General features: G+C 41.4%; 1 protein-coding gene across 3 annotated transcripts in view; it reads left to right on the forward strand.

The window, feature by feature from the left end:
* Positions 1 to 25,625, forward strand: part of CLIP2 (CAP-Gly domain containing linker protein 2) — a 196,309-nt gene that overhangs the window by 71,247 nt on the left and 99,437 nt on the right. For all 3 annotated transcript variants that reach the window (XM_082245205.1, XM_082245203.1, XM_082245204.1), the window contains exon 2: positions 4,100 to 4,323. In XM_082245205.1, the coding sequence (XP_082101331.1) occupies positions 4,212 to 4,323 (112 nt within the window). In that variant the 5' untranslated portion in view covers positions 4,100 to 4,211. The remainder of the gene's footprint in view (positions 1 to 4,099; positions 4,324 to 25,625) is intronic.

The raw sequence follows: 25,625 nt of genomic DNA on the forward strand, positions 1-25,625 counted from the left end.
GGCTTAAATCATCATTATTAAATAAATGTCCATATTATAAAAAGTAACCATAATGTGAAAAAAATCCATATCAATGTGCATGAAAAATAAAAACACCACTGATAATATTCAATTTTAAATCAGCCGCTATGCAGTCATGCAATTCTTCTGTGATAAAAAGACCTTCACCACCCAAAGGGAATCCTTCACCGAAAACAGATGGCTTCTTACCAAAAAACGTGACCATCAAGGTCATCAACGCTTGTGATATAACCCAGCCAGGGCCTCTGGAGTGAGAAGTAGCATAAATTGTATGGCTCCAAAAGGTTATCAACCCCACGTCCGCCTCCACTTGCTACGGCTGATGTTGCTCGCCATAAAAGAAATAACAATCCTCCACAGTGTAAAATTGTATCTACTTTATTATAAAATCAAGAAATGCACTTACAGCAATCCAGAGAAGGAACGCATGAAAATAAAGCTGGCCGGCTAACACAACATCGCCCGTCCTTTCGGGATAGCACGCGGTTTCATGGCGAGCAACATCAGCCGTGGCAAGTGGAGGCGGACATGGGGTTGATAACCTTTTGGAGCCATACAATATATGCTGCTTCCCACTCCAGAGGCCCTGGCTGGGTTATATCACAAGCGTTGATGACCTTGATGGTCAGGTTATTTTGGTAAGAAGCCATCTGTTTTCGGTGAAGGATTCACTTTGGGTGGTGAAGGTCTTTTTGTTGCAGAAGAATTGCATGACTACATAGCGGCAGATTTAAAATTGAACATTATCACTGGTGTTTTTATTTTTCATGCACATCGATATGATGTTTTTTCACATTTTGGGTAATTTTTATAATATGGACATTTATTTAATAATGATGATTTCATTAATTAATCTTTGTCACGTTTTATAGCGCAACTTTTTTGATTTCTGGTTTGTATTGTGTTTTTCTTGCACTTTTAGTTTCTTATTTTTATTTTTGATGAAAGCGCCAATTTTTTCCTGGTTGTGTTATTTTTATATAAGAGAAGTTCTGGTTTCAGAATATATTACATTATGGCCCATAATTTCCCTGTAGCCCAAGTCTATTTAATGGCTGAACACACAGGTAGAGAGTTTGAACATGGCCACCAAATAGAAAATAGATCCCTCCATAAGCAGATGCTGATTTTGCCTGCTATGCCTGATCTATCTGTAGATTAAAAAGAAAGACCATTTAGTATTCAGACCTGGATCCTCCAGAGAGCGAACACCAATGGAGACTCCTCTATAGGGGCTCCTGGGGCAGCGCCCCACCAGTTTTTGTTGCAAAAAATAAATAAAAAAAAAAACGATATAAACATTTTTTCTGTTGAGTTTTTAAATTTGTGTAAACTTACTTAATATGTGTCTGTGTGATAAAATGTGTTCTGTGCCTTTAAATGCTAGTCCTGCACTTGCAGTTCTCTTCCTTGATTGTTATATCTCTCTCTCTGCTGCTGTTGCTAGGTATAATAGAAAAAAAGTCTAATCATGATTAGCCTTTTTTCTTCTCTAATCTGCCTAGAAACAGAACGTTGATCCAAAAAATAATTTACAACTGTATTTATAACACTGAGTAAACAGTTTCTTCACGCTTACTGGCTGCTAGCCAGTCTCCCATTGTATTAATTGGAGCTATTGAGCTTCCTAATTTGCTCCAGGGGGTGGAGATCTTACCCTGGTCCAGTTACACTGCTGAGCCAGAAGACAGCAGAACATCAGGGAGCTCAGTGGCCTGCTGTCAGCCATGTCATTCCCCCCCCCCCCCCCTCCTCTGGTAGTTCCCCCTCCTCTGGTAGTCAGACTCACCATGGTCTCCATCTCCAGTGTCTCCACCAGGGACCCAAGCCCACCATTATGTAGAGCAGAGTGGAGGACGGGCAATCGGTAGAAGGAGAGGAGCACATCTTCAGGATGTGTGAGTTGACAGCTCAGGGGAAAGCTCCATCCAGCACTGTGGGTGGGGAGGCAGTGATTGCGGATTGGAGGAGGAGTTCAGCCGGGGAAAGACCTGTGATGCTGGCAGGCTGGAGAGCGGGGGAGGATTGTCCTCAGTCTCATCTCTATTCATTGCCCTGTACTGACACCAGGGTACTGTACCCACCTCAGGCCAGGGCAGGGTGGCCCTTCTCAGCTTCTATGAGATCGACCTGACTCAGTCTGGACATCTGAATGCTCCATGATCTGTCAGCACTGGTCAACATTGCATCATGGCTTACCACACATGTCATTGCTGAGTGCTGGTGTGGAGGTGTACCTCTATACCCAGAGACCCTCCATGGTTGGAAATGTAAGCTCCTTGGGCAAGACCACTTTCTCCTATATATGTGTGGAGGTTGTTATTTCCCTCTAATACATGGCTGCCTAATAGGTTGTTTCCTTTAAAATAAAGGGTGATATTTATGTTGGCATGATGATGGCCCCTTAGTGTGTGTCATATTGTGTGTATATCCTCTTAGGGAGTAAGAGAGACCCCCCCCATATGTGATATAAAGGTAGCGAGAGACCCCCTATATGGGATTTGTTCTGAGAGACCCCCGGTTATATTAAAGGGTGGTCTCTCAGTATATCCCATAATAGAGGCCCTTCAATATATATTCCATATTGGGGGGGTCTCTCTTACTCTCAGTCAGTATATGCCATAACAGGGGGTCTCTCAGGATATCCCTTAGGGTATCTCTCACAGTATATCCCATAATAGGGCCCCTACCCCTATTACGTATTATACTATTACGGAGAGACCCCTTAATATGGGGTATACTGGGAGTGAGGGACCCCCTATATGGGATATATACTTAGAGACTCCCCTATTATCGGTTATACTGAGAGACACACTATTATATCATGGGGGGGGGGGCTCTCAGTATATTGGTAGGTTAATTGGATCCTGTTAAAAAAAAAAAAAAATTGGCCCTACTATGTATGTATGAATGTGAGTTAGGGACCTTAGATTGTAAGCTCCTTGAGGGCAGGGACTGATGTGAATGTGCAATGTATATGTAAGGTGCTGCGTAAATTGACAGCGCTATATAAGTACCTGAAATAAATAAATAATAAATAAATAATAGGGGGTTTCTCAGTATATCCCATATTAAACGGTCTTAGATGAAGAACATGAAAATAGAGTTCTGGAAAAATATTGATTCCCATGAAGTGGGTGCAGACTAAAAGGGGCAGGGCTTCTGAGAAGTGGGAGGGGTCAAAAGGAAGGGCAGGGTCTGGCGTCCCATCATCTTAAAACTTCACCAGCCACCACTGGATAACAGTAGTGCAAATCAGATTTGTGCTGCTTAGTTTGAATCAGTTTTTGTTGTTGATATATATATATATATATATTGGATACTGTATAATTTCCTTACTTGTACACAGTGTGAGCTAATAACAGCAGTCAGCCTTGTAGTTGAGCATATGTGCACCACTGATTAGTAAAAGTAGCAGAATATACACTTTTTTTTACATTACTACATGCAAAGGCATCACAGAGGCATAGTGGTTAGTACATCTGCTTTGCAGCACCAAGGTAATTGTTTTGAGTACCAAAAAGAACACTACCTGCATAGAGTTTGCATTTTATCCCTGTACATGTAATTGGTTCCTCTCTAAACTGGCCCTAGGATGTGTGTCTTTATGCATATAAGATAGGGACCTTGGATTGTAAACTCCTTGAAGACAGGGACTGTGGATGTACAATATATGTAGAGCATTACATAGATTTTTGGAGTGCTAAATCAAATCTTCTTTTCTGCAGATATCATTTTGGGGCTCGTGTATAAAGATATTTAGAAGGTGTGCGTCACTTGTAATACGTATATACAATTAAATACCCTTCTTGTCAACCTTATCAATTGTTAAAAGAAACCCCAAAACAAAACAAAATCATTTTGATAGAATTGATTACCTTGATTTCTCCTTAGATGAGTATCTGGTAAAAGGTAACAACTGGTAGAAAAATTGATGTTTCACCATTCTTCTAATTTTGAAACAAACACAATTATATGTATTAGGATATAAACAATCATTCTGAATAATATATGTTGAAATATCACAAGCACATTCATCTGTACTGTATGAACAATGTGATTTTTTTTTTTGTTCTAGGTATCCAAGCGTGAGAGGAAGCATCCAAACCACACAAGGCTAATGGTTAAACGTGAGAAGACTCTGACCGAGGAGGTGAATTTGCTGACAAGGTGAAGCAAGAGCCACAAATATGCTGAAGCCAAGTGGACTGAAAATCCCAGGGAGGGGAGCCAAGCATTCCAGCCCAGTGGGAAGATCTTCGGCCGGGTCTGGGGTTACTAGCAGTGCTGGTTCTAAAGAAAGTATGTACTTATTTATGGAAATACACACATTGTCCATCTTATTGAAATCAGTATTTGGCATCATTAATAATGACATTTTGACATTTGACCGTTAAGAGATTGTTCATGGAGCTATTTCACATATCTTGCAAAGGTGTATAATGAAAACCAAAGGAGGATCACATACACTAGCAGCGCTAAATAAAAGACCCTAGTTAAATATGCAGAAATAATGCATCCAATGTTAATCCTCAAGGATGCAAACAAATGTCCATTTTAAGTGAGTGATAACCACAAAAGCTGTGTAATGTTGAAAAGTTCGTATGGTATATTTGATCCTGGAATGAGAACCTATAGACCACCAGTGATGTTCACTGCCGAGATGGACCACCGTCACCACACCTCCAAACGTGTCCCCCTAGGTAGTAAAAACTCACCAAAACCTGGGAAAGAGACCGCCTTGAGAAGGATTTGAATCCAAAAATGGTATACGGATCACAGGTAAACAAACTCCGGTTTCACCAGTAGCAGATACTTGCATAAAAACTTCAACGTGACATAAACAGCAATATAATCCTCGGAACATGAGAGGAAAAGAAAAGGGGGAGGACCAATAGTGTAATTCCGTAAAATACACTTTATTTAAAATTCCCAATCCCCCATACAAATACACTCACAAAAATGCGACTTGGTAGTAGCATGTAAAAAATATAGGTTGTCTGTCGTGTGCCGGTCACTCACCGCTACCTCTAGCAGCCAAGGGAACCCGAGCTCCGGAACACCGACTCTGTGTGACAGCTAATGGATGCGTGCTCGCGCCCTTACATGTTTCGTCACACGGACTTCTACGGAGGGCGCGAGCACGCACCATCAAGCCTCTCTGATATACCTTAATGGGCCGGAAGGAGAGCGGGACATTGTCCAATCAACGGCCCGCGTCAGTGACCGCCCATTCCGGACCCGCGGACCAATCCTAGGCTTTACGCCAAGGCTCGGACCAACCCAGCTCACCTCCGACCCGGAAAGTAAACAAGCTTAACTCTTTGCATACGATATGGCTCATACGCAAATTATGTGTCCTCTCCTCACTGGTATGAGCAATCCTCGGGAATGTATAAACCCCTCCCGCAATAATGCAGAAGCCAGATCAAAGGAGATTCATTCACATATATCAAATTTGTCCTAAAAATTATTATTTATTCCCGCGGGACACCTTATCCAGGTTTTCCCGCTGGTATACATTCCTTTTGACAGAGAACTATATGGACACTTAGATCTATGCTGATACATTATTTCACATGCTACTTTACATATTACAAATACAATTTAAGATACATATAAAATAATGATAAAATTCTGGAAAAGATAAGACTATGTGATCCTCTTATATAGGGGACATACATATCACAAAATTATTAAATACCAATTACAACGTCATAAAAAGAAGGCAAAAAGAAAATTACAAATGCAGGTAAATGAACGTAAAGAAAGGGGATTATAAAACACCACCTAAGGATGGCCCTCATCATCACAGTCAATTTAAGCCAGTTAGAAAAAAGCCCTAACAAAGGACAGTTAGCATTTACAAATACCTAAATGTAGACAATGGTGCAAAACACAAAGGCTCGCAGAAGTTAAAAATTAACATTTATAAACTACTTTAGTAATTGCTAATGAAGCAGTTTATGTCTAACTCCACGTTTAACCCATTAGGGTGCAAAGCGTTCGTGAGGTAGATCCAGTGAGTCTCTCTCTTCGAGAGTTCTCGCACTCGATTAGAGCCCCTCCAAACTGGATCCACTCTCTCGATACCCCAAAATTTGAGATTTGTTGGGTCTTTGTTGTGGTGGCGTTTGAAGTGTAATGGAACACTGTGGTGTTTATACCCCTTTCTAATGTTAGTGAGGTGTTCAGCAATACGGACACACAATTTTCTCTTGGTGCGGCCTATGTAAATAAAGCCGCATGGACACTCCATACCATAAACTACGTGTGTGGTATGGCACGTGATGAGATCTTTGATCTGAAAACTTTGGTTATTGGCAGAAGAGAAGAAGGAGGTAAAATTACGTAGGTGTGTCCGTACTTGTCTGCAGGCCCTACAATGTCGGCATGCATAAAAGCCACTTCTTTCCTCCCAAAACATTCTTGGTTTAACTGGGGGATCCAACACCTTTTGGACTACCTGGTCCCCAAAGGTTGGACCCCTTCTATAGATGAAAGAAGGGGATGCTGGTAAAACTTTACCCAAGATACGGTCCATACACAACACATTCCAATGTGTTCTGACTACGTCTTCTATTTGTTTATGTTGTGTATTAAACTGTGTAATGAAGCTCCACTCATGGTTAACAGTGGAACTCCTATTACTCGGCGCAAGGCATGCATCCTGGGACAGTTTAGCCACTTCCTTGATATCCCTGTCCAAATGTGCAGGATTGTATCCCTTGTCTACAAACCTCTGTTTGATGACTGTCGCTTGGGCCAAGAAGTCACTATCCAAAGAACAGTTTCTCCTGACTCTCAGTAGTTGGCCTTTAGGGATATTTTTTAGCCAACTACTGTGATGGCCACTTTGAATGGGCAGATAGCCGTTTCTATCTGTAGGTTTAAAATAAACCTTCGTGTGTAAGATGTTATTGTTCAGCATGACTTCCACATCCAGATAGTGAATGGATAACCTACTCCAACTGAACTCCAGGCGAATGTTGTTATGATTGGAGTTCAATTCTGATGAAAACCTTTCTAAAGAGCTTTCAGGTCCCGACCATATAAAAAATAGGTCATCTATGTATCTGCGGTACATGATTAGCTCCGACCTTTGTGCTCCATATATAAAGTGATCCTCCCACTCCCCCATGAAGAGGTTCGCAAGACTCGGCGCGAATTTCGCGCCCATCGCAACTCCTCTTTTTTGATTGTAAAACATCCCGTTATACCAAAAATAATTGTGCGATAGGCAAAACTCAAGCGCGTGTTGCAAGAACCTCTTCTGGGGGTCGGGAATATCGGATCTCTTACTAAAAGCCCAATTAAGGGCTAAGAGAGCATCCTGATGTTGTATTATTGTGTACAGGGATGCTACATCCGCAGTTACAAGAAATATGTCCGAGTTGGACGGCAAGGATACTTCTTTTAAGGAGAGCAGGAAGTCCTTTGTGTCCTTAAGATATGACCTCAGTTGTGTAACACTAGTCTGAAGGAAAAAGTCCAAATATTCTCCCAGCCTCGAAGACACAGAATTAATGCCATTAACAATTGGCCGGGCTGGGGGATTAAGTTGATCTTTATGGACTTTCGGAAGGGTGTATATTGTTGGTACCCTGCTGAAGCTGGGCATCAGGTATCTCTTTTCTTTTTTAGATAGTATATTTTTATCAAAGCCGAATTCTACCAAGAGATTCAACTCTCGTCTGTACTGAGAGGTCGGATCTCCCCTTAGTACTTCATATGTCTGGGCATCTGATAACAATTCTAAAAGTTGTTTGTGGTAAAATTCTTTTGTCAGAATCACCACCCCTCCGCCCTTGTCAGCAGGTCGGATGACTACGTCCTTCCTTTTCTCCAAGGACTCAAGGCCTTCTTGTATATACCGTGGATTTACTCCCTTTTCCGGTTTGATTTTATTTAGATCTCTAATCAGTAAATTCTTAAATACTTCAACGTATTGATTAGAGGGCTGTGGAGGATTGAATAGGGACTTGTTCTTTAATCCACTGTCCACCGACCTTCTCTGTAAGTTTGTGTTACTCGGGACCGTATTGACTGTACGGTTAGAACTCAGAAAATACCTCTTGAGATTAATTTTTCTGATGTATTTATGTACATCCACAAACACATTGAAATTATTAACTGGTTTGTGTTTCGCACATTTTAAACCTGCGTTTAGAATGTTAATCTCCTTGTTGTTAAGAGGGATTTGTGCTAAGTTGTATATACCTTTTAGTCTATTACCCTCCTTCTTTTTCTGTTGTTGTCGTCTTCCTGCTCGACAACCTCTGATTCGGGAACTGGCTGGGGGTCTGTCCTCATCTGTGGAGTAGGTCTCCACTGATCCGACTGAGGACCCCTGTTGTTCTGTGGAGGACCCCAACTGGCGGGGCGTCCCCTCCATGGTCTCCCCCCTCTCCTCCCTCCCCTGCCTCTGCCACCCCTCCATAAAAAAGGACGTGGAGGGGGGGGGGGTGGAGCTGGGGACCATGGTTCATCCTGATAGGCCAAACTTTCGTATCTATTTTGTGTTGGAAATGGCATCGGGTATTGATTCCCCTGTTTATTCCCTTGGTTGGCATAACCACCTCTGTTATTATTGGGAATTTGTTGCCATTGTGATGTTTGATTATTCACCACAGAGGGTTGATTAGGTGGGTTATTATTGTTTAACACTCCACCCGGGTATGTTTTAGTCTTTTTTGACGGACCCTTTGGTCTTACAGGTGTAGACCTGGGGGTACCCTGCAGGTTAGCACCGAGTGGTCTCATTAGAGGGGCTGAAACCTGCTGAACCCCTTCTACAGGTATCTGCCACGTATACACATGATTCTGTTTGAAATCTTCTGAGTCTCTTTTGTACTTTTTTACCTTCTTTCTATGAACATCCTTGTCTATCTTTTCCAATTTTTTCTTCACATCAGTGTTGAACTTGACAACTAGTTGTGAATCCTTATCTGGTTCCAGACTAAGTTGCAAATCTGCGATTTTCTTCTCTAAAATCAACATTATGTTAGAAATAGAGCTGGGAAGCCCACTGTGAGGGCCAGCATTAAAGTCAACCTTTGCTTTGCTCTGAATAGGCATCCATGTTAAAGCTGCCCAAAACTCAAATGTTAAAACATCTGAATTGTTTACTTTTCCAAGAAAATAAGGCTGTTAGGGATCCCTCGAGTGCTGCTTACATAAAAAGAAACCCTGGACATCCGTCTTTTGATCTCTGTTCAAGGGGAGCCCAGAAATTGGCTGATTCTTCCCTTCAGTACAGATCCTGTGACCAAATGCTAGGCATTTTGAGTAGTTTTTACTCAGGAAAAGGTATTTCAGCTCTTCTGTCACTTTGTTATCCATCTTAATATAGTTTTAGTATAGGTTGACTTTAATTGAACCTAACATGTGAAAGTAATTCTTAATGAATCCATGAACTTTAGAGATGGTACAGGCATCATCCATATGCTGCCTGCAACTCCCAGTCGTATTTGCTTGTCTCAGTGTTCGTGTTTATGTCATTTGAGAGGGTGGGGGGGTGAGTTGGGGGAGGTGTGAGAACAGCAGTGCCGGAAGATTGCCAGTGCCCCTAACTCCCAAAGGAAACTTAAGGATCAGGAAGGGTCTTTTGTCCAACTGATGTTTATCCAAAGAGTGGATTGCCTCTGCATCACCCAATAGACTTTAAAGCATTACCCATCGTTGCATTTACCCAGCGTCACCCAACTTTAAGCAGTACCCTAAATTCTTATCATCACCCAGCTCTTTTTTCTCTTTTTTTTTGGTGGAATCGATCTTCTAAGCTAGAAAATATGATTACTAATAGATACAAACTTTTCCATTACCATAACCACCAACCCAATACCACTCTTGTTTGGCCTAAAGTCTTCTTTATTGGCACACAGAGTTGGAGCCAGGAATTACAGCAAGGATTTTTATTTTTCTGAAATCATTAAAAATTATGCAGGTTATTCAACCAAACAAAATTAGAATCCAGTAGCAAATAATTGATTTTGCCTAGCCTTTAAAGGGGAGTTCCACTCATTTCTGTGTTTATTAAAAGTAAGCAGCTACAAAAAGTGCAGCTGCCGTCTTTTAATATACACACACTTAACTGTCCCACGTTCCATCGATGCGGCCACCTGAAGCCTCGCTTCTCTCCCTCGCTGGCATTGCAAGTGTGGGCAGCTGGCTGTGACAGCTTGTGACTTCACAGCCAGGTGCGCACTGCTCATGCCTGAGCCGCGCAGCGCCTCTCCATTGGTCGGGCAGTCTTCTGGGACCTCTGACGTGTCCCAGAAGAATGCAAGTAGGGTGGGGGAGATAAGAACTTATGCTCAAGCTGCCTAGGTGACTAAGGGCTCTTTCACACGGGCGGTCCGATCAGATCCGCCTGTCAGTTTTGTAGGCGGATCTGATCGGATCCTCCATGCAGCTCTATGGGGCAGCGGGTGTCAGCGGAGGTCACCTCCGCTGACACCCGCTGCCATCCGCATCTGATCCTGTGCTGAAATCTGGACGGATGGAAACCCTATTTTTCCATCCGTTCAGTAATCGGAGCGGAGCGGATCTGATGAGAGCGGACAAGCGGTCCGCTCTCCTCCGATCTCCCATAGAGGGCAGCGGGTGCTGAGACACCTCCCTCTCCGCTCTGCAAGCGGAGACGGAGCTGTCATCCGCCCGGCTCAGCGGGGATCGCGGATCGATCCCCGCTGAGCAACACGGATCCGCCTGCGGAGGCGGACCGTGTGAAAGAAGCCTTAAGCGGAAGTGGGAGCAGGTACCTGTCAAAACGACGTACCCCCCCCCCCCCCCCCCCAAAGATGACATGACAAATGGGGCATATTTGGTGGAGAGAAGTGCTTAAAGCAAACTTCCCCTCTTGGGTGGAGCTCCACTTTAAAATGATCGCCCTATAATTCTGACTTGAAAAAAAGCTAAAGAATTATATAAATCATGACAACAAGCTTTTCTCAATATTATTGTGCAGTATAGACAGTTTGCAGGGTTTGTATCATTAACTGTTATTAGGTAATAATTTCTTAACCATTACAGGGACAATAAAAACTTACTGAGGTCCTTTTGTGATGTGATAGGCTTGTGAAAAACCGAGGTTTGTAATACAAATGAGTCAGTGCTGATTTCAGTGTTTTGCTTGGTAAACATTTACGAGCTGAACAATGGCAAAGCTGAAGCCAGCATTTCATACAGTGACCATTTCTCTATCTCTGTAGAAGATTGTAGTCTGATATACAGGAGTTGTACATTTTTCTAGAGTAGAAACCTAGCAGTGCTGTTTAGAGTACCCATATACAGTATACAAGATGTGGCTGTCCACCTGAACTGGGTTTGGGCATAGGTAGCCAGTCTTTAGCAAATGTGGACATACCATACATTTATATAGTCAGATCTGCACATTCAGCTCCAAAGCTGAAAATCCAGGATGTATAATGTATAACTATTACAGCCAATGTGGTTATTATATAACTTATTTGACACCCAAGAATTTGTTCATTTACTTACATGCTAAAAAAAGATTGATTACATACAGTGCAGGTTTTTCTTCTGAACCACAAACGTTTGTAATATGTGACATCATTCTTTCAGGCTACTGCATATTTTTAATCTTTAAAGCAAAATTGGAGCACAATACTAAATCTTAGAAAATGTAATTGTGCCTAGTCTGGCTTGCATGAAAGCACTAATCCTTAAAGTGATAATAAAGTCTTGGCTTTTAGAATAAAAATAACAAAAATGTTATATTGACCTGCTCTGTGCAGTAGTTTTGCACAGAGCAGCCCCGATCTTTCTCTTCATGGGTCCCTCTTCAGCTCTCTTGGCTCCTCCTTCCTGCCGAGTGCCCCCACAGCAAGCAGCTTGCAATGAGGGCACCCGAGCCGCTGCTCTGTGTGTGCATTCAAACACAGAGTCGTGGCTTGGCCTCACCCCTCTCTCTCCTCATTGGCTCACTAACTTTAATTGACAGAACTGGATGTCAATGGTGCCTGTCTCAGCCAATGAGAAGGGAGTGTCCCGGACAGCCGCATCTCTTGTGCAACATGGTTGGATTGAGAGGAGGGGGCTCAGTTAAGTATTAGGGGGACTGAGGGGGGCTGCTTCACACAGAAGGTGTCCCAAACACCTTGCCCTTTTTTTCCTTTGGAGCTTCTTTGTCCGAGTTCCTTTGGATCAAGAACAATTGAGTATTGTCCATGATATTTTTTTATTTGCACTATCTTCCAAATTTTCAGAACACGCTTTCAGAATGTACCCCTTTATTCAAGGTCCAAGCAGTACCCCAAAAGGGGAGGAGAAGCGACAGTACACTGAGCTTCCCAGTGAATGACTATGCAGCGGGGGAGTGTCAGGACAAGTCTGATCATTGGAGGAGAGCATAGCTACGGAACCGACCACGCTTTGCTCTGCTCTGCTCAAATTTTTGGTTAAACCCAGAAAAGTAATAGAGGTAAAATCTTTCAATAGGTACACTAGTTCTGGTGACCTGGGGGTCCCCAAGGTATTTCCTTAATTTGCAGGGATTTCATCTCACTTCCTGTTTGGCTATGGGACAGGAAGTGAAGGGAAATCCCTGCAATAGAACACAGATAGCAAAAATAAATCTGACAGGTTATAACCCTCCCTTGCTCTATCCAAGATGATTTTTTTTTTTTATATAAGTAAGGGAGTTTTATATTTTCCCCCATTATTTAACTTTACTTTTTCAGAGCCTGACAATTCAGGTTGATTATTGGGGAATGGAGGTGACTTATGTAGGGTACACACTAAGAAAATCGGGTAAAAAAAGAAAAAAAGAAAATCGGGCGAACGATTGTCCAATTTTCCTCATTGTTTCTCAGCAAATTGGAACCAATGAAAGAAAATTTGTATGAAAATTCTCGTACGATATAGGCTTTTTTTTTGTTTATTGTTTCTGATCGTGCGCAGTCTTTTTTTCTGATTTTTCTTGTACGAAAATCATACATAAACGGTACACATTAAGCAAAAATCGTTAGTTGTGTTCCCGAACGAGAAAAAGTTTGGAGCTTGTCTCGTTGAAAATTTCCGTTTAGAATGTTGGAATTGGCTTTAGAAAGTATACACTATACGAAAATCGTACGAAAGTTTTTTGGATGAAAATTCTTGCCCAATTTTCTTAAAGTGTGTTTGAGCCTTTAAGGTGGTTGTAAAGGCAGAAGGTTTCTATGCATAAAAGCCTTCTGTGTACAGCAGCCCCCCTCAGCCCCCCCTAATACTTACCTGAGCCCCATCTCTATTCAGCAATGTGCATAACTGCCTTGGCCTTCTGGGACTCTCCCTCCTGATTTACTGAGACACAGCAGTGGCGCCATTGGTTCCCGCTGCTGTCAATCAAAGACAGTTAGCCAATCAGGAGAGAGAGGGGGGCTGAGCTGCAGCTCCGTGCCTGAATAGTCACAGGGAGCTGTGGCTTGGTTGGGTGCCCCCATAACAAGCTGGTTGCTGTGGAGGCACTCAACAGGAGGGAGGGGCCAAGGGCGTCTGCGAGGGACCCGAGAAGAGGAGGATCAAGGCTGCTCTGTGCAAAACCACTTACAGAGCAGGTAAGTATGACATGTTTGTTATTTTAAAACTAAAAAAAGCACTGAGACTTTACAATCACTTTAACAGTTGTTGACCTGTTAACTGCATGGCAACATACGCTGTCTCCAAACTCCTAACAGTGAATAGCAATCATAATGTGAGGTCAGGCATTTGAAAGGCTGTCTGATTTCAGGGGTTAAAGACAGTAGAGTTAATCTCCATTAGTGTAGGACTGAATAAATAATAATAATCTGAATATTTGGCTTCTTGCATAAACTCAGTTTTGACATAAACCCAGGGAGGTCAGGAAAATGAATAAAATGTGCAGATACTTATGCTAGATGTCTGCTTCTAATGACTTCTGTCTACTCTGCTTTCCACTAAGTAGCTTTTATTTATCTTAATAATTTATGTTAAGTTGCTCATGATTTCTGTTTAAAGGATTTTAATTCACATGAAATTAACCCATTCTATTCAAAATAACTTGAGTAAAGTGTGTGCAGCCTTAAGTTGCTACATGTACCTCTAGCCATTATCCATAAAAGCAGGTGGCCTCAAATGTGGTCCTTAAATATGATGGTCAACTTAACCACTTTCAGACCGGAGGATTTGGCTGCTCAAAGACCAGGCCCTATTTTGCGATTCGGCACTGCGTGACTTTAAACGGACATTTGCACAGTCGTGCGACGCTGTACCCAAACTAAATTGACATCCTTTTCCCCCACAAATAGAGCTGTCTTTTGGTGGTAATTGATCACCTGTGCGATTGTTATCGCTATAAACAAAAAAAAGCGTCAATTTTGAAAAAAAAATATTTTTCAAATTTTTTTAATATGAAATTCTCAAAAAAAATGTAAAAATCAAATTTTTTTAACATTTTAGGCCAATTTGTCTTCTGCTACAAATTTTTGGTAAAAAAATCGCAATAAGCGTATTTTGATTGGTTTGCGCAAAAGTTATAGCGTTTACTAACTACGGGAAGGATTTATGTCATTTTTATTGTTTTTTTTTTTTACTAGTAATGGCGGCGATCTGCGATTTTTTTTTTTTTTGCTGGACTGCGACATTGTGGCGGACAGATAGGACCCCTAACTGACATTTTTTACACTTTTGGGGGTACCAGTGACATTACTACAGTAATCGGTGCAAAAAATATGCACTGTTACTGTATAGATGACACTGGCAGGGAAGGGGTTAACATTACTGGTGATCAGTCGGTTAAGTGTGTCCCTAGGGGCGTGATTCTAACTGTCATTGGGGGTGGCTTGTGAAGTAATCACAGAGACATGCGATCCTATATAGCAGGATCACATCAGGGAGAATGACAGACGGCTGTGTTTACATCAGCCGTCTGTCTTTCTCCCTCAGCTGCGGGAGATTGTGAGTGGCCCCCGGGCACACGCGCTGGCTCCCCAGCTGAGGAACGGGGGTGGGAGCGCGCCTCCGGCGGCACGCGATCATCCCCTAGCTCCACCCAGGCACGACGCTTTGCCTGGGAGCGCCAGACTGCCGCCGTACAACTGTGGCGGCTGGTGCGGAAGTCGTTAAAGAGGTTGTTAACATCCAAAAAAGAATGAATGAAAACCTGAAAGACAAAGGCATAAAGAGCTAGTATGCATCGCATACTAGGAAATACTTACCTTAGAACGATTCCCCCGCAGCGGCGCCCGCTCACTGCTGACACAGCCGTCATGTTCATCCATCTTCCTCTCGGGTTCATCTGATTGGCTGGAGCTGCAATAATGTCACTCCCACACGTGCGCACATGAGCCGCTGTTCACGGCACAGGGCTTTGAAGGAACGGCGCGGGTGGCCGTTCCTTCAGAGCGCATGCGCCACTGATGTCACTGGCTGCATGCAAAGTATATATCTCCTAAACGGTGCATGTTTAGGAGATGTTTACAGTACTTATAGGTAAGCCTTATCATAGGCTTACCTCTAGGTACAAGTTACAGAAGAAGCTTTACTTCCTCTTTCAAAGACAGTAGTTTGGCACATGAGATGGGAGAAGCCCACAACTTTGCTTTCTCAGATCAATATATGCATTTTAAGATGCTTGGGATTTGGAGCTCCTGAGAGGCTCTGGAAGAAGTTGAAAATATTTCAGTTCTTGAACAATTCTTGCTGGGCCTCTTGTTATGGCATACCCTAAGGCCTACTTATTTTGTTTTTGTGCTTTTTGTACTTATGTTTTGGCAGGAAACTTGTGCCTGGCACATCGTAATTTATGATGTTTCTCTCCACAGTTGCCCACGTGTATTACAAAATGCTAACTAGCAAAACACACATAATCTGCAGTCGTTTTTTGCAGTCATTTTATAGCTTTTAAAGGAGTGAACATAACAACATAAGTCTGTGATGATGGGCTTTTCTTTCATCAAAACTTCTCTCCCTATATAAGTCTATAGGATGAAAATAGTCAGCTGTAGGACAAATGCACCTGTCAATACAATAAGTAACATTCGCCTGTTGACACTGGCCTAAAGCCAAATATTACAGGCCCTAAATGGATCCCCAGTGTAGAGAGATATGAGGAAACTATGTGGAAAAGGTCTCCTTTACATATTTTTCCCTTCCTTATTGGGCCCTAGGCTCAGTCAGTACCTATAGGAAATCTGACCCTGCGTACCTTTATTGCCTTACTCAATTTACATGTAAAGCTTGTTCATTTCAGAAACTTTTTTCAACGTTATCAGTATACTTAAAACACTGTGAAACCATATTAAAGACATTTTGTCATCCATCATATTAGTCAGTTCAATACAGGAGCTGTTTCTCTTGCAACTAAAGACATGGAAGCAGGGTCATCCTATTACACAGGCACGTGCATGGGGGGCCCCTGCAGTTACCCCCCCCCCCAGCAGGGGGAATCACATATATTATGAGTGGGTAATCAGTGCCGTGGGTGGGGGAAATAACTGGAATCAAACTTATGTGGCTCTTACTGCAGCAGTTGAAAAAAGGCATTTCCTTCTCCCTCCTGCCGGCATTTAGCTGCTGGCTGGTGAGTAACAAAAGATAAATTCCAGCTATTTCTCCCCTCCACCACACTGATCAGATTCCCCCTGCTGCCTGGGCCCCCCTGTGTGCGCCCCCTCCTCAACAATACCCTAAGGTATACTTTTTTTGTTTTTGTGCTTTTTTTACTTACTTCCTCCTCTCCTCTCCCCCTGGCAGCAGCTGCACGCACACAGGGGACTCTTCAGGATGGAGAATGGGGAAAGGGCCAGTAAATATGTAATTTACCAGCCCCTTGCTTTTCTAAGTGAACACAGTAAGGGATCAGTACTGATCACTCACTGTGTTAATTTACAACTGAAGCATAGTAAACTGTGTGTATTATGCTTCAGTTTAAGAATCAACAGGAGTCTCTGTCTGAAGGCTGAAGAAGAACCAATTTGCTTTAAAATGCATCCCTATTTCCCAGCGGTGTCAAGCATCCTCTCCATCAGGACTTCGGCTTCTATCCCTGGTCGGGTTGTATTCGTGCAGCAGAGGCTCCCTCCTGCCTGTCCTCTTCTCCCCCTGCTTACGGCCGAAGCAGGGGAATTCCACAGCGGCTTCGGGCTCTAGAGGCAGCAGCTTTGACTTTTATCTGCTTTGCACAAGCTTTCCTTAGTGAGTGTGTTTTTAACTATTATTAAATATTATTCACCTTGTTTACTACACTATGGAGGTTGCGCTTGTCCTTTCCGTTTTGTTTTCACATGCTTCAGTTTAAGAATGACCAGGAGTCTCTGTCTCCTATTCATTCGTCTGCAATGAAGCTGAGGCTGCAGAAAGGAACTGGACAATGTGTTTCCTTAGTCCCTTTCTCTGTCTCAAAAGTAAGACTGTTTAGAGCCGAGTCTGTCCAAAGACCCCCAAAAAAATAATTTAAAAAAATGTAAAAAAAAAATATTAAAAACAATTAATTAAAAATTAAAAAAAAAGGAAAAAAAATAATTAAAAAGTGTAAAGAATCAGACTAAAATTTCTAATCAGACTAAAAATTTCTAATCAGACTAAAAAAAGCCCAATATTTAGCGTAATTCAGCCACATCCATTGTTTGCCATAGCAGGTAAGGGCCCTAGTGCATTACTTTGCCCAGGAGCCCATGATGCTGTTAAAGTGGCACTGCATGGAAGCACATTACTTTTGGTATTTTATCTGCACTTTTTTACAGTACATAGTTCATTTAATGAATGTGTATGGATGAGTTTGACAGAAGAATGAAAATTTCTCTTACACAGTCCTTTAGTTACTTAAGTTAAAGCATATAATATTGTTTCTATATTGAACTTTGACTACGATTTCTATCTCTGATTTACACACATTGTGGTCATTTTTTGAACCCAGTTAGTGTCAATAATGCAAACCACAAGAAAAAAGATGAGCGCAGAACAACTTCCATTGTAACAGAAAAAAAAGTGTATTTAAATAGACAAATAGCTCAATACAAAAGCGCTCGGTGAGGCTAAATTAGAAGTAGAACTCCAGGCAGGTATTGAAACTACCACTTAGTCCGTTAATTTAATATTTAAAAAAGTATTTGTATGTGTTAGCAGTGCTAAGATTAGGTGACAAAGGTTTGGCAGCAGCCATTAAGGATCTGTTGTTTTGAAGTGCTGTCAGTCTAACATGGTTAACATGCTTACTATACAGCAGAGGAGAATGATCCACTCATTATTGTACTGCTGTTTTATTGTCTGATAAACAGGCTGTACATACAATAAGAAAATCGTATAAAAAAAATAATGCTTTTGAAGCATTCGTATTCGTACAATAATCTGATTGTTAGTTCTCAGCTTTTGTCCGAAATTTTCCCGAAGGGGCAAACACAAAAAATGTTGTCGTACAATACCAGATCGTATGATTTTCATTTATTCAGTATAGTTTTCATCCAAAAATACAATACAAGTACAGTATAATACATTACATCACTTCCAATTTTTTTTTCTCTTGTACAAGAATTTTCATACTTTATTAACCTCTTTATTTTCAATTTGGAGACTAGCATGCAAACAAAAAAAAAAGTTGATCATTTTTCCTATAATCTTATTGTGTGTAGTGTACTGGACTTCAAGGAAGCCTGTGCTGAGGGAAATGGGGAGCCTGACATTGCTGAACCTGCTAGATGCCTGACTGTGTCTGGGTTTAGTATTTTCTGAATCACTAGCCTTTAAAAAGCATGCAACAAGTGAAGCTGGAAAAAAGTCAGAAATCCTGATCTGCAAATTTGTGCCAATTCATTGAAATTGAATTCAATACAACGTTTGGATTAACATAATAGTTGGGAAACTAGCATATGTAAAATAAAGTTCAGCAAAGGCATTCTGCTTATATTCCTGGAGTTCAATTCTGGGAATGTCAGATGCCTTTGCCTCTTTCTGCACACAGGAGTTCCATTTTCTGACCCCTATGTCACTACTATGTCCTGTAGTGATGTAGAGGTCCTCAGATGGAATCACAGGGCGCAGCAGGAGATGAGGCATTCAACACACCTGTGAGTAGTTCTCATGTGGAGATCTCCTGGATAGGGTGACAAAGCAGTTGACTACTGTCCATGGTGCTTTTTTATTTTCACTAACTATTACAACTTTAAAGTGTTTGTTACTCTAAAAAAAAAAAAAAAAGAAGAAGAGAGAGATCCTTTTCCCTTATAGCAGATCAAACAGCACAGTGCTTGTGCTGTCTAATCTGCCCATCTCTAAGCTGTAAAAAACCTGGCTGATCCTGACACTTCCTGTGTCCTCCTCACGTCTGCCTGCGTGCCTCCATCATCTGCAGCTCTCATCTGTTCCCCTCACCCCCTCCCTCCCTATAGAGAATAAAATATTATTATAAATATTATTATTATATTATTGTCACTGCCAGCCCCTCTTTTATGTCTAGGCATACCACACTTTATACAGTAAATGTTTTATTAAAATGCAGCGTGTAAATAACTTTTTACAGCTAACTTCAGGCAAGTCACGTGACTCCCACCTGTCTCCTACTCCGATCCAGGGCTACTGCAGGAGGGGCTGAGCAGCCATGTGACCTCCCCGGCTGACGTCAGAGGAAGATCTCGGCCCCTCCCGCTGTAGCCTGGGGATCAGAATAGTAGACCGGCTGGAAGTTACATATAGTTACATAGTAGGTGAGGTTGAATAAAGACAATAGTCCATCCAGTTCAACCTGTGTAGGTGTGTGTGGACCTATTAATTTCTCATACCCCTGAATGTTTCGATCCTCGAGATGTACGTCCAAGAGTCTTTTAAAAGTAGCCATACTCTCCGCAGTTACTACCATTTGTGGCAGGGAATTCCACGGTCTTGTAGCCCTTACTGTAAAGAACCCCCTTCGTAGCCTGAGGTTAAATCTCTTCTCCTCTAAATGCATTGTATGACCTCGTGTCCTCATGCATTCCTTGCGACTGAATCGTTTTTTTTCTATCACGTGACTTTACATCAAGTCACGTGACTGGCCTGAAGATACTGTAGCTGTAAAAATGTAATTAGAAGCTTTATTTATTAAAACACTTATACAGTGTGGTTTGCCTAGATATAATAGAGGGGCTGGCAGTGGTATGCATTGTGGTAACAACCGATTTAGGTTTTTGTGTCCTTACCTCCTTCTTCTAAGGCCCAAGCATTACAATTACACCAATATCTTTGGCTAAAACCTGTATCAGTCCAATTTTTGGTAACTGCTGAAGATTCAAACTGCCTTGCCAGTAGACTGAAGTCTTTGGGTCTACCAAGATCCATCCTCTGCAAGGCAGTTAGTGGAAGATTGTGCACTAGCAAACACTCCTCTGTTCTTGAACTGTGATTGTGCTCTACTGTATTGTGTTCTTTACATTTCAAGGCTCACAGAATCTTACAATTATGTAGAAAAATGAAAAACCGAATAAGGCCCAGTAAAAGGTTGAAACGCATCAGACTTACTGTGTAATGGATTCCCCCTTTTGTCTTGTTGGAATATTATTAGAGGTTTTATGGATTTTGCTTGATATATCATTGTGTTGCTGGACTTTCATCTTTCTACATAATTGTATGGTATGTGCAGCGGTAGTCCTGCCACAGGCAATTCTCTTTATCCTACTATAAGTATCTTTTTATGGAGATCACATTGTTTCAATGTATAGAACCTTAGATGTTCACAGAGGGACACGTGTGTCACAAGGTCTGCCCAGCCTTTCTCGCACCAGTGAATTTCCACAATCTTACCCCTTACTTGGCTACCACATCAGTGTTGCCAACCTACCAAATTAAAATTTACTGACACGACACCCAAAATTTACTGGCACACCCATGTTTTTACTGGCATTTCCAAAAGTTCAAAAATTACAGTTTTAAGTGCAAATTTTAATATTTAGGCTACAAACAAGTGCAATATGCAATTAGCAATGTGATTTAAGGAAGATATTAAGGCAAAAAACATTTCCTATTTTATTTTCGATAAAGTAGTTTACGGACAAGATTCAGGAGGGCAAGAAATTAGAAAGAGCATGAAATTGACTCTCACACTGACAGCAGTGTGCAGCAGCACAGGTGATGATGACACCTCACCGACACGATGCGTCCCCTCCTGAGTCACAGTGATAGTCTCTCTATATGCAAGGTGGTCACTTTGGTCCACTCCAGTCCAAACAACATTGACAGTCCCGCTCCCGACTTGCCTTGCTTCTGTCCTACAGACCTGCACATGAGGCTCTGGCTGCTCCGCTTGGCTCCCTTGCAACGTGATAAACAAAACAAGTTCAGCCAGTTCTAAAGACAATCCACTCCATTCCTATCCAAATGTTAGAAGACTATTGACAGAAAATCAGGAAGGCTAGATAGCCGTTCTCATAAATAGTATGGACTTTTAAGGGTGTGAGATTGTGATATAAGGTTAGCATTTTAATCTTAGATAATCAATTAAAAAACATTCTGATGAATCTACAATATACAAAATGCAAAATAGCAGCTAGCTGGCAGCTCTCCTGATGCTGCCACTTTGGAGCATGCGATGGTATATACAATATGTGGAGCAGTATTTGCTGATGCTGCCACAAATATATATGCTTTCAAGGTACGGTTCAGTATCCACCAGACCTACCCCCACAAATTTCGCTGGGGGACCTACCGGTCATTCCATCACCTGTGTACACACTCGAGGTGCCTGGATGGCCGTATTTGGCCTTTTCTTGTTTTCTTTGGTAGAATTGTTATGTGACAATCAAAATTAATGTTGAGGGTCCTTGAAGAAGCAGAGTGGAAATGATCTCATGTTCTGCGAAACACGTTGGACCTCCGTTTTATGCATTCGTTTGTCACATTATTGTATAACTTGTTGAGCTATTTTGCATTTTGTATATTGTCGATTCATCAACATGTTTTTTAATTGATTATCTAAGATTAAAATGTTCTATAATTTTACAGTCATGTGGTTGCTTGCTCACCTTATATGACAATCCCATACCCTTCAAGGGGGTGCTATTTATGAGAACAGCTATCTAGCCTTCCTCATTTTCTGTCAATAGTCTCCCTTGCAACGTGATATCACACGGCACACTCGGGCACTACCTCTGCCAGACCTGACCCCCCCCCCCCCCGCCAGCGCTACTCGAAAAAAAAACACTGTAGCAGGCACTCGGATGGTCTGAGCCGAGTGTCACAGCCATATTTTTTACTGGCAGTCTTTTTCTGTCATTAGCCTTTACTGGCAGGAGAAAAAAGCCAATTTGTTACTCTTTGCCAGTAAAAATACTGATAGTTGGCAATGCTGTACCACATGGATATTTCACATTCCAAGTAAGGTTTTATAGAGCAAAGGGAATGATCAATGTCTTGTCTCAATAAGATATTCTAAAATATTGGACAATCGTGAAATATAAAAACATTCCTAGATAGCATTTTCTAATAACCATTGTTTTTCTCTGTTACATGTATCTACACACTGAATAAAATGTGTCTTTCAAGGAAACCTTTTATATTCCATATATTTGAATGAATCTCTTTTAGTTGCCATGGCAACACTGCCACAGAAGCTGCTCGTAGCCTTAGCGGTATAATTTGTAAAAACATTTCTGGTTTTTTGATATTTTTCAAAGGTGCTCTCATATGCTGAAACACGTAGTATGAACATATGATCTCATTACAGATCAATCCTAAAAGAAATATATGATTACCACCCATTTTTGTGTTAGAAAGCAGCTAGCATGGCAGCTCTGGTTACAGCGTGTCCCAAACTCTGCTTTCTGTCACAGTACAGGGAGAACAAAGGCTCTTTAAAAGCCTTTCAGACCTGGTACGCCTCTTGAGAAAAACAGCTGCCTTCAATTTTTTTTTTTTTGCTTTTAGTAAGTTTTGTTATGAAGAAAAAAGAAAGCTGTTATGGCTGAATTCTGGAAGTCAAGATACTAAATATAGAAAACATTTACCAATTACAGATTTTAGATGTTTTCTATTTTAACCCTTCTAAAATTGAACTAACTTGAAAATTCTGTAGGAAAATAAATACCAAAAGCACTATAAATAAATATATACAGTACTGTGAAAAAGTTTTAGGCAGATGGAAGAAATGCTGTAAATTAAAGTGGAACTTTAGTCAGAAAATGAAGTCCTGCTAGATGACTTCAGGTTGGCCCATTTTGCAGGTATAGCTATGTAAAACATTAAAAATAAGTGTCTATACCGTTTTAAAGTAATACAGGCATACCCCGATTTACATACGCTCACTTTACGTACACTCGTGAGCAGACTTGTATAAAGTACTCGAAATTTCTACTTGAGTAAAAGTACAAGTGCTCGATCAAAAAATTACTTGAGTAGAAGTGGAAGTGCTCGCAGAAAAAGTTACTTAAGTAGAAGTACTAAAGTATTCAACATTTTTTTTACTTAAGTATTGCAAGTAGTTTTTTCAAAAAATTTGCTACTTAAGTACTAAAAGTAAAAAGTACCAGTAGTTTTGAAAAAAAATTCCTACTCAAGTACTGAAAGTAGAAGTACAAGTACTGTGTTATGTAGTTATTAAAGAAATAAGTCAAAAGTTTGAACATCATATTGTTTTTATTATTTCAAATGATTTATTCAAATGATTAACCTGTGTTTGTTAGTAGTTTCTTGATGCACTTTAAGCGCTGTAGCACCATTTATTTGTTTGTTTCATATTTTCTTTTTATTGGAAAGATTTGGTATAGCAGCTTTTATTATACACAGCCTTTATTTTCGTATGCACTGATTTACAAATGACATTATACACATTTTTTTGAGCTTTATGCAACCTGCCATCTACTGTTCTGGCAGTGGTAATTTTTTTAAAAGTAACGAGTAACTATGCAGCACAAAAAAAAAATACTTGAGTAGAAGTATCGAAATCATCGAAAAAATGTAGTGAAGTAAAAGTAGAAGTAGGAGGAAAAAATTCTACTCTAGGAAAGTACAGATACCGCATTTCGGTACTTAAGTACAGTACTTAAGTAGTTCTACTTCGTTACTATACATCTCTGCTCGTGAGTATGGACACAGCTTGGTCAGCTTGACATGGTACTGCTTCCTGTCTAACATTGGCCTCTATGGGAAATCATTGTTAGCTTGACATGGCACTGCTCCTAAACCATAAGTGAAAGGGACACCAAACCTAGAGAGCACTGAGAGGACTACAACATATCCTTTTTTGTGGCTGGCCATCTTGCCTAGATAATCTACCATGTTAGTCCTGGGTCCCCTTAATGTGCTCCCCAAGTTTGGTGTGCTTGTCACTTATGATTTGGGAGCAGTGCCATGTCAAGCTGACCAAGATTTCCCGTAGAATTAGTGTATTTACATGCATTGAGAAGTGAAAAAAGGTATTGCTTCACTTTAAAGCGGAGTTCCAGCCTAACCGCACACTCACCTGTCCCACGGTCCAGCGATGCGCCGTCTTCTCCCTCTCTGCTCCGCGGCGCCGGCATCACTGATGTGGGCACCCGGCTGTGACAGTTTGCGGCTTCACAGCCGGGTACGCACTGCGCATGCGCGAGTTGCGCTATGCGTCGTGATTGGCCGACAATCTTTTGGGACCTTTGACATGTCCCAGAAGATTGGAGGGAGAGAGGAGAACTTCCGCTCAGGGCGCCGCGGCGCTCCGAGCGGAAGAGGGAGCGGGTACATGTCAAAACTAGGTACCCACTCCCCCCCCCCCCAAAATGACATGCCAAATGTGGCATGTCAGGGGGTTAGGACTATTTAAAGCGGAAGTTCCACTTTTGGGTGGAACTCCGCTTTAAGTACATTTTCGTTTTACATACATGCTCTGGTTCCATTGTGTACTTAAAAGTGGGGTATGCCTGTACATTGTTTCACCCTGCTCTGCACATACTCAGTTACTCTCCATTTTTAGGCATTGCTGAGTTTGTAGAGGCAGATCTGCTGACAGCATTGAAGCAGAATTAAACCCTTCTAATCTTTTACATCCAAGGAAGCTGCTTCTGTTTGATCTGCGACTGCCATAGTGATGACACCAGACATTTGAGTTTGACAGTTTGAGGACAGAAGCATATGTGACAGTTAGCAGTCCCGGCATTCCAGGAATGTATCTGCTTTTTGAAACTGTTAAATCGATGGGTTTAGTTCCTCTTTATGATTTATTGCTGTTCAGGGGCTCTGGGCGTCAGCAAAATAGCAGCCTCCAGCAAGAAGAAACAGGAGCAATGCTGGAGGCAATTTACAGCACACACTAATTTTGGTAGCATAATTATTAATGTGAAATGTATGTTCCTTGCTAAAGAACATTATTTTTCATCAAGTTGTTATGGGTAAAGTTCCGCTATACGAAAGCTTTTAAAAATATATATTTTAATTGTTTATCTGTATCAATTTACAAAATGCAAAGTGAGTGAATAGAATCCAAATCAAATCAATATTTGGTATGACTACCCTTTGACTTCAAATCAGCATCAGTCTTTACACTTGCACACTTTGTATACTTGCACAAAGTCAGGCATTTTGTAAGATTAGAGTCAGGTGTATGATTAACCAATTATACCAAGCAGGTGATAATGATCATCAATTTCATATGTAGGTTGAAACGCTGTCATTAAATGAAACAGAAACAGCTGTGTAGGAGGCCTAAA

This window comes from Pelophylax lessonae (genome assembly GCF_965119305.1).
Source record: "Pelophylax lessonae genome assembly, chromosome: 2".
Taxonomy (NCBI): domain Eukaryota; kingdom Metazoa; phylum Chordata; class Amphibia; order Anura; family Ranidae; genus Pelophylax; species Pelophylax lessonae.